Genomic DNA, 11,701 nt, shown 5'->3' on the forward strand with positions numbered 1-11,701 from the left:
TGTGCTTGACACCGGCAAAAACAGAGATTAAGAACATTAGCAACTTTAGCTAAATAAATGGCCTCCATGATTGTGGCCATTTCACGTTCTCTCTTGAAATCATATTTTAAGCCATGTCCAACTCTTAACCAATTTACCAAGGTGAAAAAGACAGAAAAGGCAACTCGGGCCGATTATATAATGATCGGGATGGCAGTCAGTGGTGTTATGTTACAGCATAACCAAAGACAAAACACTCAGGAATACTGAGTGAGTATAAAAGCAGCTTTAAAAAAGTGTGAGCTGGAACACCTGAATGAGTACAAAATGAATCTGATATGTCATAGACTTAAAGACATATTTAAGATTTAATAGACAGATTTAAGGCATCAGTGATTTATTGATTCACTTATAATGAAATATCACTGAAATAACCTTTCACTTTGTCTTCTTTAACTTAAAACCGTGGCTTTTAAACCTGATTCCTGTCCATCTGAACAAGTCAGTCAGTTGCACAGTGCTTCAGAAAGCACACTGAGGTAATACTGAGACTTGTCCTCCAGACACTGTCCACCATCACTTCATATCAGGTCTTCCTTGAGAAAACAGCTTCTTCTTAGAAACAGCTCATTTTCAGAAATCTTTATCCCAGCCAGAGAATTCATCTGACGGTTCTTCAAGCTCAGGGGGAAACATGTCGAAATGACTGTGATCCAGAGGTCCTTTGAGCTGCAAAAATGAACAGAGGTGAGAAAAAATGAACAAGTGTAGGAGAACAGGCTTAAGTTTCTTACACAATGTGACAAATGTAAAAACATTGTAAAATCTGTTGAATCTATGCTTCACCTCTCTCCTCAGAGGAGACGTCAGCTTCCGCCGTCTCAGTCCTTCCCAGTTAAAGCCTTGAAACCACCTGCGAGAAAACAAAGGAACAAAGTAAACCTCCACAGCACAGTGACTCAACATCCACTCGTGTCATCAGCCTCATCCATTACTTTCCTTCCAGTGAGAAAATGTTTCAAGGGTACATACAGCACATTGTCCACTTTTATTGTTCGAAAGTGTTTTATTGCACCAAAAATTGCCAGAATTCAATTTGCTGGCCATTTCCACCATCTCTCTGACCTTTAGAACTGAACGGGACACTTTTTTTGCTACTGCACACATATGTAAGCGCTATCGTCACATGTGAAATGAGATGAGTACTTATTCACAAGCTGAAGGCTTTGCAGTTTTACTCAGTTTTCAACTAGTTTTTAACTTCAATACCAGCCTATTTGCAAAAGTACAAACTGAGAAGTTGTTGCAGTTTAATGGACTTTTTGGACTGGGGAGGAAGTTTTGAGTTCTAAGATACTTTATTTTTTTAGGGACAGAATTATTTTAGCTTAAAAATCAAGAAAGTTTCCTTGCTCATATTATGACCATTAAATTCTGAAGATACTCTACCATTTAAACATTTGGAATCGTTAAGATTGTTATTGTTTTTCAGTCTCTTATGCTCACCAGTGCTGCACTTAAATACAGTAAATACAGTAAAAACAGTCATATTGTGAAATATTATTACAATTTAAAATAACTTTTTTTCGATTTGAATATATTTTAAAATATAATTTATTCCTGTGATGCAAAGCTGAATTTTCAGCATCGTTACTCCAGTCTTCAGTGTCACATGATCCTTCAGAAATCATTCTAATATGCTGATTTGCTGCTCAAGAAACATTTCTTATTATTACCAATATTGAAAACAGCTGTGCTGCGTTATGTTTTTGAGGAAATCACGATACATATTTTTCAGCATTCTTTTCATTTTAGCATATTGAAATCTTTTTGGTATTTTCTAATATTATGTCTACTGTCACTTTTGATATCATGCAACCTTGATGACTAAAATATGAATACAAAAAAAAAATTCTGACCCCAAACTTACGATAGTGTACATCTCAGATCTCACTCATCTGACGACACATTGTTACCTGAACATGCATATTCATGCCTGTATCAAGAGCATGCGCCTTCATTTGCATAATGCTCTGAACATAATTTAGTGACATAATACAAATGATGTTGAGCTCTTGTGCGCTTTGTGCATATGTTACCTGAATTACTTACCCTGCGTGATAAGAATACTCAAGCATAATGAATATAAAAACAACAGCGTCTCAGTGCAAACACACAGAACACTAGTAAAATAATAAGAGTGATAACTCTCAGTTGATTGTAATTTGAACAGTGGGCATCATCAGTGCACATGCATTTTAGGCTCTATCACTCCCATTACTGTTAAAGGATGGGCCCAGCACTTCACCTTGCTGTCTGTGGCTTCACTGCTCTATGGAAGATGGCAACAGCTGTGCCTCTCACTTTGGCCACTAATTGCTCCCCCTGTGAATCCAGTGCGGCTAATTTGGCAGGCTGGCTCAGCTACCCATTGTGCTGTGACATACAAAGGAGGGGATAGACAGGCCTGCAGCAAAACAGACTCAACAATACACTACCCGTGATCAGACACATGGATCAGTGCTTCAGTTTACTCCCAGGTGGGTCTAATGTTCATTAATGCACATAAATGAAACACTTACATGAGAATATGACAGTGTATGGTCAGCAGTGTACAATGAGACAAATAAAGGGATTATATTAACAAGATTTATGGGCAGGATTGCTGGATATAGTACACATACAGTATAAAGGTGTACTTAATTATTTTTAAGTTGGTCAAAAACGCACTCTAAAAATCAGCTAACTGCATTTTATATCAATTTAAACTAGAATACACATTTATTTGATTGTCATTAACCTTCAATTAAGAGAGAGATGTCCGTAGTAAGTACTCTTTTTAAAAGTGTACTTTACAAGGGTCATGTCAAGAACAAATAAATGATGAATAGGGTGAATAAATGATTTCTGAGCAATTGATATTTGTTGACCTACTTGTGTTTCTTGATGTCAATGATGCCATTCTTTTTATTCCCAAGCCGTTCTGCTGGATTGAGCCTGGAGACAGTGAGGGAGATGAGTGAGTACCTGACTGTTCTTTTACAGGCCAAGCAAGTGAAAAAGTCACATCAATAAATGCATAAACATACACTGACAGGTACACAAGGATGAGAGAGGCTTTGCTCCAAAACCTAGGCAGCACACTCCAAACAAGAATACTGTTTAAAATACATAATCTTTTGGCAAAATTCTAAGGCAGCATCATATGTATCCTGTAAGCTGACAATCCTATAATACAATGTGGCAAACAACAGAAATAATTTATTCAATTTAAAGGACAATCTGTGATGTGTATTAAAAATACCTTTGTGAAAACGAAGTGTGCTTAATTATATTGAACGTGCACTTGTATTGTACTTCAAATCTTGTGTAAAATTTAAAAAACTGTATTTGCAGATAATATAATATTAAACAATAGGCCTGTTAAATACAATTAAAGAGAGACACGTTCATGACTGTTTCTTAACACACTTAAGTATACTTTTAAAAAGTGTACTTCGTAAAAAATGTCATATCAAATCAATTAGTTTATATTTTGTCTAGCTTTAAAGTACACTAGTGACTAACACACAACAGCACATATAAAGTACTTGATTATTGCATTCAGCAGCATTTTAACCATATTTTAAAGACAACAGAGGTAATTATGAAATGACATAAAAATGCACTTAAGTCCTTCTTAAGTTAAAATTACACTATATTTCCATTTAATTGTAAATAACATGCGGGTAAAGTGTTTCAGAAAAAATATATATATATTCGGTTCACACAAGTATATATTCTTTAAAAATATATATAGTTTCCTCAATAAGTACAAAAAAAAGTATGCTGAAGTGTACTTCTTTTTCCACAAGTATATACTTATCTTAAATATTACCTTGAAAAAGTTCAAATGAATAAAAAATGGACATAATTGTGTTATGTATTTTATGATTATTTTAATGCTTAATTTATGAATTTTGTATTGTTATTGTTTAACTGCTGTATATTTGTGATGAGTTTAAAAAATAGGTCTCAGAATATGAGAAACCTACTTGCAAAGTCTCCGTATGAGATCCTCTGGACGCTTGCTGATCCTCTTGGGAAAGTCCACCTTCTCTATCCCGTGAAGAACCATGGTGTAGATCCTGATTGGATCAGAGCCTGTGAATGGAGGGCTGACAATCGTGTGGGACATGTTATATTTCAAACACCATCAATTTATTTGAAAATGAAACCATACAGCAGTCAGTACCTAAACATGTCTATTTCACTTGGTGAATCTGAAGTGGAGTTACTAAAACATACAGTAATAATGCATAAGAATGATCATTTATGCAGTAAATAAGCACAGCTAACAGTGCATCAGTAAGACTGAAGAGATGTTAACGTCCTGTGGCATTACATCATGATGATTTTGTCCAGCTTGTTATTACGTAGTCCCATCCTCAACACTATGTTGCTATGGTGATGCTGCCTGAAGCTTGAGGCAATGGAGTTCGCAGTGAGAGCCATGACTGCTAATCTCACACTAGATGACCATTTGCTCTGGTCAAGAGAGCCCTGTCCTTTACAAAACAGATTTTGAATGTAGTGCAGAGATTTTTGGCAGAAGCACAGGGAAGGCCATGCCAATTCATGTCTGGGAAATCTGTGCTCTTTAAAGGTGAAGTGTAGAATTTCTGCACCACTAGTGGCACCAAACGGAACTGCAAAACTTGCTTCCGAACACTTGCCATTGCTTGTGTAAATGGTAAGTCTTTCCCAAACTCACAGCATTAGTTGAAACAGAAGTTGCTTTAAAATCACCACAGGGCCAGTGTTTGCGTTGTTTGGGAATTTGACCTACAAATGCAGACCTGTGGAATCATGAAACAGATGCGTTGAAAGCAATGTTTACCTGCCAATCAGGAGCTCAAAGATGAGGATGCCCAAGGACCAGCAGTCAGCTCCAAAGTCATGACCCTTATTCATGATGACCTCAGGAGCCACATATTCAGGAGTGCCACAGAACGTCCAAGTCTTCTTACCTAGTCCGATCTTTTTGGCAAAACCAAAATCAGTCTGAAAAAAAAATATATAATAATGATAAAACAAAATAAATAAATAAAATAAAACAGCGCAAATAATAAGAATGCTTAGTTTAAGACTAAAAAGTGGCTATATATCTCAGACTCCATGCATATATATATATATACATATATATATATATATATATGTGAGGTCCAAAAGTCTCAGACCCCTGTAAAAAATTAATTTATTTTGTATTCTTTTCAATCTGATAATAAAAAGGTTAATAATAAATTATCGTATCATATCTGCATGAGAAGTTTATTAGAACATTTTCATGATCATGTTCTCTAGCATGTTTTGAGAATGATCCATTGAGCATCTTGTCCTTCAATAGAACTAAAAACATCTGATCATCTGTACAAGAGTCACATGATCAGTTACAAATGAGCTTAGATCAGCTATTCTCAATCAGGGGGCCCTAATAAATCAACATAATCTTAAAATAATTAAAAAACTCAAACATAATGGTGTACAGCATTAAACTGACATCATATTGTTGAGTTTATTACAACAGAAGTACCAGAGGTATTTTAAAGGAATAGTTCACCCAAAAATGACCATTTGCTAACGTTAAAATGTATTAATGATGGATTTGTTTACTACTAATTTATGTTGTATCGTGATGTTTTTATCAGCTGTTTGGACTCTCATTCTGACGGCACCCATTCACAGCAGAGGATCCATTGCTGAACAAGTGATGTAATGCTACATTTCTCCAAATCTGTTCCCATAAAAAACTAAATAATCTACATGGATGTCCAGAGGATGAGTACATTTTCAGCAACTTTTCATTTTGGGTCAACTATTTCTTTAAATATTATCTAAGACAAAGGGGCCTTATAGTCAAAACAGTTGAAAACCACTGGATTAGAGGCCTAAAAATAGTGAAAATCTGAAATAACTCTTATTCATCATAACTGTTTTGCCCTAACATTTATTTCATTGATTTAATTGGGCCTCAGACGTTTGGACCTTTTACCATGGTATTTAGTAGTATATGTACAGTAAAATTACCATTTTGACATAGCCTTCCCCATCCAGAAGAAGATTCTCCGGCTTCAGGTCTCGGTACACGATGCCTTTGCCGTGCAGGTAATCAAAAGCTTCCAGCACACATCCAGTACAGAAGCGCGCAGTGGGCTCATCAAAACAACTCCTAAACGAAACCAAAACATCACAACAGTCTAAGGTATTCTACCTCGATTAGCAGTTGAGATACTATGAATCATTCAGCCATAACCAGTAATAACTCTGCATGATTATCAAAGACAGTGAGCTGTAGCATGTGTCAAAACAACCTACACTCACATGTCCCTCAACACGCTCCACAGCTCTCCTCCCAGGCAAACCTCAAGCAGCATGTAAACATACTTATCATCCCGGAATGTGCGGAACAACCTGAAACACACAAGGACAGCCTGACACACTCGATTATTTGCATTCTGAGAAACAGAGTGTCTCTTTAGCACTTCTCACTACTTGCTTTCATAGAGAACTAGACTCGCATGTAAAGCTGTGCTACCTTTTCATCCACAAATGCCAGAGAGGCAATAAAATGAGCCAGAGCACACACTCAGACAGGAATATAAGCATGGATTGAAATTCCCCGGGGAGTTTCCTAGCAACATGCAAAGCAGAAGCCCCTTCTCTGATACAGATGAAAAGCACAATGGCACTGGACCACTGTGACAGATGTAAGCCAAATGTCTAGTGTGTCATAGGCTCTGGAAATTCAGTCCTTCGTGGATTTCTTGTATGACTCTGTCTGCTCCACCACACCGTGATGCTGAAGTTATTAACGTCTGTAGGAATGGAGCAGAAACTACAGTATAATGTTGCACCACTGTGGCCTCCAGTCGCTCTGAATAAAAGTGTCTGCTAAACAACAAATTTCAGTTTCATTGTGGACATTTCAACAGTCAGATTTAATGCAGATTTAATGCATTAAGCACATGCAGTAGCTCCAATACAGTGACAAAAGTGTCCAAGATAAAGGAAAGCACAAATCTTTTAAAAATCAAGTTTTTTAAACATGCGCCAAGTTCTTAGAAATGAGGTCTACCATTTACCATATACCATTTTCAACAAAAGTTTATTTGAATGGTTCTAAAATGGTTATGTGGTGTAATGTTGGCAAATATCATGCATAATTAATTCATAAATATCCTTACCTTTTTGGATGGATGTACCATTAGGCTAAAATTCGACCACATTTTACAACCTGAACTACACTTGCCTTGAATAATAATAGTTCCCTTTCATGGGAACTTCGAACTGCGTCCTCTAGGGGTCGCTATGGGGAACGCCTCGTCGTGACTCGTATCTGAAGCATACATTGAAAAAACACCAACTCGTTGGCCGGCGACAGCCATGACGTCACTACCGGTGCGACTACAGTATAAATCGGTGCCGGGAGCTACACATCGTTCACTTCTTCGTCTGAAGCTTGCGTCCGCAGCATGGCAAGAAATATAAATGTAGTGTAACTATTTCAATTACTTTATTAAAGTAATGTAAATGATTACATTTTATTATTTTTCTAAGTTTAAATTTCTCTCTTTTTCCCCTACATTTTTCTAAACTGTTAATCATTTTGAAAAACATATAATCCAGGCAGGGTTAACCTTACAGTAGTACTCAACACTGATTACCGTCAGTCTTTCAAAATCCTTCTTCACTTGAATTAAGATTATAATAATTACATTTTAAAGCAGAGCCACCAAAAAAAATCTGACTTTAGCATCTCTTTTTACTATCTGAGGGTAAAAACAGATTTAAAATCCTAACAAGATATAGTTTAATATTTGCATAGCTGAAACATTGGTGTCTCATATTTTAAAGAAGAATTTTGGAAAGAAATCAATCAAACCTGTATGTGTGTGAAAATATTCAGATGAAAACATCTTTGTAATCCTTAGCATTTTCATAAGTGACTGTAATTTAATTACACATTGTTCTCAGTAACTATAACAGATTACAGTTACATTTATTTTGTAATTAAATTACGTAATTCCGTTACATGCAACTAGTTACTCCCCAACACTGAGTGTACATTTATATACTGGATTGTATGTATGAACTGCATGTTTTATGCATTTTTGAATAAATTAATAAATCTAGACAAAAATGAACAACATGTCATTTTCTGTGTACAGTTATGATGATGGCTATAAATTGTGTCTGTAGTCATAGTGACAGTGACTAAAGTAAATTTCAAAGTTCCCAGCTTCCAAAACACCGGAAAGTCTTATCATAATTGACACAACGTTATCTAATAAACCAGTCTAATCAAGGCACATGTTCATTCATCAGACCCTAATTAACCAACAGCACCAGTCTGTTTACCTATAGTTTCTTCCATCAGCCCTGTGGTCTAGCTTGCCTTATATTCAGTCCATTATATTGATTAACAAATTAATTAAGTTAGAGGCCTTCAGGGGGAACTTGAGATTGCCGTCGAGCCCAATCTAAGTAAATACCTTTATCACTCTTGAGGATTCATCTAAACTGTATTATTTTTCCTGTGTGTTTGCATTCTGCTATGTCAATGTATGTCAATATGAGGCAGAAAAGACATGCTCATTAGACTGACCTGACAATAAAGTTTGAATTGGTCTGTTGGAGGATGTCCTTTTCTGAATAGATGTGCTCCTGCTGCCTTGTGTCCACAATGTGCTTTTTCTTAATACACTTTAAAGCAATATAATAATTAAATTTTAAAGCAGAGCCACCAAAAAAAATCTGACTTTAGCATCTCTTTTTACTATCTGAGGGTAAAAACTGATTTAAAATCCTAACAAGATATAGTTTAATATTTGCATAGCTGAAACATTGGTGTCTCATATTTTAAAGAAGAATTTTGGAAAGAAATCAATCAAACCTGTATGTGTGTGAAAATATTCAGATGAAAACAACTTTGTAATCCTTAACATTTTCATAAGTGACTGTAATTTAATTACACATTGTTCTCAGTAACTATAACAGATTACAGTTACATTTATTTTGTAATTAAATTACGTAATTCCGTTACATGCAACTAGTTACTCCCCAACACTGAGTGTACATTTATATACTGGATTGTATGTATGAACTGCATGTTTTATGCATTTTTGAATAAATTAATAAATCTAGACAAAAATGAACAACATGTCATTTTCTGTGTACAGTTATGATGATGGCTATAAATTGTGTCTGTAGTCATAGTGACAGTGACTAAAGTAAATATCAAAGTTCCCAGCTTCCAAAACACCGGAAAGTCTTATCATAATTGACACAACGTTATCTAATAAACCAGTCTAATCAAGGCACATGTTCATTCATCAGACCCTAATTAACCAACAGCACCAGTCTGTTTACCTATAGTTTCTTCCATCAGCCCTGTGGTCTAGCTTGCCTTATATTCAGTCCATTATATTGATTAACAAATTAATTAAGTTAGAGGCCTTCAGGGGGAACTTGAGATTGCCGTCGAGCCCAATCTAAGTAAATACCTTTATCACTCTTGAGGATTCATCTAAACTGTATTATTTTTCCTGTGTGTTTGCATTCTGCTATGTCAATGTATGTCAATATGAGGCAGAAAAGACATGCTCATTAGACTGACCTGACAATAAAGTTTGAATTGGTCTGTTGGAGGATGTCCTTTTCTGAATAGATGTGCTCCTGCTGCCTTGTGTCCACAATGTGCTTTTTCTTAATACACTTTAAAGCAAACGCTGTATCTTCTGAATTTTTAAGCTTGACCTAAGACAGAAAATGCATGTAATAAACCATATAAAACATACTTAAGTGGTCATTGGCATCGTATGGATTACTGAATTAAAATGATTACATTACACATTTTAGGTAATATAATCAGACTACTTTTTGTTTACTTTTGATCTTACTTGTTTATAACATTGATTTGAATAATAGAATCTTGTACTATATTGATATAAAAATACAAAGAGAATGAAAAAACTGGGGTTTGTGAAGGAACAGCAGGGGGTTTGTCAACTGAAAAATGAAATCTAACCAACTCCACTCGTCCAAAGCCTCCCATGCCTAGTGTGGCCACTACTTGCAGTTCTTTCAGGAAGGAGTTACTGGACAAACCAGCTGCTTTCTCCTTCAGCCTCCTGAGCTCTGCTGCCTCTGGAGAGCGTTCGTAAAGAGGCGACTGAGGTCTGTGGGGAAATGATTATGTGACTGTCACATACAGGACTGGAGTAGTTGTGTTGGTTTTGCTGTGTGTGTTCTTACACTGCGTTCCTCCTCTCGTCACTCAGAGAGAGCTGCTCCACATACTCCCTCAGATATGCCTGCAGCTCCTCGTACGTTCCCACCATCTGATTAAAGTTACTGTTGAAGATCAGAAGACAGTGATGCAACCTTTTTAGTCTTGGGTAGAATATTAGTATACTGTAAAAATTATTTTTTAAAGTTGGAAATAAAACAGATTTTTGGATTTCGCTATTGTGTTACTTGCCATTTCTTTGTAATTATTTGTGAAATTGACTAGCAATTCCTGGGTGAAAATTGTTTCAAAGTAAATCCTACACCATTTTTTCAGTGTATGTTGAATATTGTATTTCAAATGTAACAGTAGTCTATATTTAAAAACAACAAAAAGACATTGGTCATGGTTCTTGTAGACTAATGCTGTAAACAGGTATAAAATAAATAGATGTATAATTATACATTTTAAAGTTATATACACACACAAACTGTTTATTATCTTCACATCAGCATTTTTATTATTTTTGAAATAAATAAATAATTTAAATAAAATGAACTACATAAATAAATGTTAAAATAAATCAAATAAAAACACAAAAGGTCATTTTATCTAACAGTTGATTTTTTTTGCGTCTCTTCTATTGTTATTTGTTCTGTTTCTTGCAAGTAGTTTTTTTTTATTATTGAAATATTACTTTATAATTATTTTACAAAATCTGAAACAATATGTACTTAATTGTGAAATACCTGAAGGCTTCATGCCAATGTTTTAATTTACTTTATTTCTAATAATATTTCATTTTAAAATACACAGCATTTTCAATAGCATATACATTTTAGTTTTTTTCCCGTGGAATCAGAATTGACATTGACAGCTGAAATTATGATATGTGTCCCTGGATCACAAAACCAGTTCATAAGTAGCAATGGCTATATACAATACATTGTATGGGTCAAAATTATAAATTTTATTGACTGCCAAAAATCATTAGGATATTAAGTAAAGATCATGTTCCATGAAGATATTTTACATTAAATTTACATTTCCTACCATAAATATATCAAAACTTAATTTTTGATTAGTAATATGCATTGCTAAGAACTTAATTTGGACAACTTTAAAGGTGATTTTCACCCTCAGATTCCAGATTTTCAAATAGTATGTAGTCAAATATTGTCCTATCCTAACAAACCATACATCAATGAAAAGCTTATTTATTCAGCTTTCAGATGATGTATAAATATCAATTAAAAAACTGTACCCTTATGACTGGTTCCCTTTCGTGGAACTTTGAACTGCGTCCTCTAGGGGTCGCTATGGGGAACGCCTCGTCGTGACCCGTGTCTGAAGCCTACATTGAAAAAACACCAACTTGTTTGGCCGGCGACAGCCATGACGTCACTACCGTCGCGACTAGTTCAAAATAGGCGCCAGTAGCGCACATCATCACTT

At 35.3% G+C, this 11,701-nt stretch overlaps 1 protein-coding gene across 1 annotated transcript in view; it reads right to left on the reverse strand.

Annotated features, from left to right (window-relative positions):
* Nucleotides 1–448: 448 nt before the first annotated feature.
* The window catches only part of LOC107586507 (cGMP-dependent protein kinase 2), a 21,052-nt gene continuing 9,799 nt past the window's right edge, over nucleotides 449–11,701 (reverse strand). The window contains exons 10-19 of the mRNA XM_016273900.1: nucleotides 10,273–10,371; nucleotides 10,046–10,196; nucleotides 9,635–9,774; nucleotides 6,340–6,429; nucleotides 6,046–6,187; nucleotides 4,859–5,022; nucleotides 4,014–4,136; nucleotides 2,914–2,976; nucleotides 826–892; nucleotides 449–708 (exon numbers count right to left, since the gene is read on the reverse strand). Of these exons, the coding sequence (XP_016129386.1) occupies nucleotides 613–708; nucleotides 826–892; nucleotides 2,914–2,976; nucleotides 4,014–4,136; nucleotides 4,859–5,022; nucleotides 6,046–6,187; nucleotides 6,340–6,429; nucleotides 9,635–9,774; nucleotides 10,046–10,196; nucleotides 10,273–10,371 (1,135 nt within the window). The 3' untranslated portion in view covers nucleotides 449–612. The remainder of the gene's footprint in view (nucleotides 709–825; nucleotides 893–2,913; nucleotides 2,977–4,013; nucleotides 4,137–4,858; nucleotides 5,023–6,045; nucleotides 6,188–6,339; nucleotides 6,430–9,634; nucleotides 9,775–10,045; nucleotides 10,197–10,272; nucleotides 10,372–11,701) is intronic.

This window comes from Sinocyclocheilus grahami, unplaced genomic scaffold (assembly GCF_001515645.1).
Source record: "Sinocyclocheilus grahami isolate Dianchi unplaced genomic scaffold, SAMN03320097.WGS_v1.1 scaffold82.1, whole genome shotgun sequence".
Classification (NCBI taxonomy): Eukaryota; Metazoa; Chordata; class Actinopteri; order Cypriniformes; family Cyprinidae; genus Sinocyclocheilus; species Sinocyclocheilus grahami.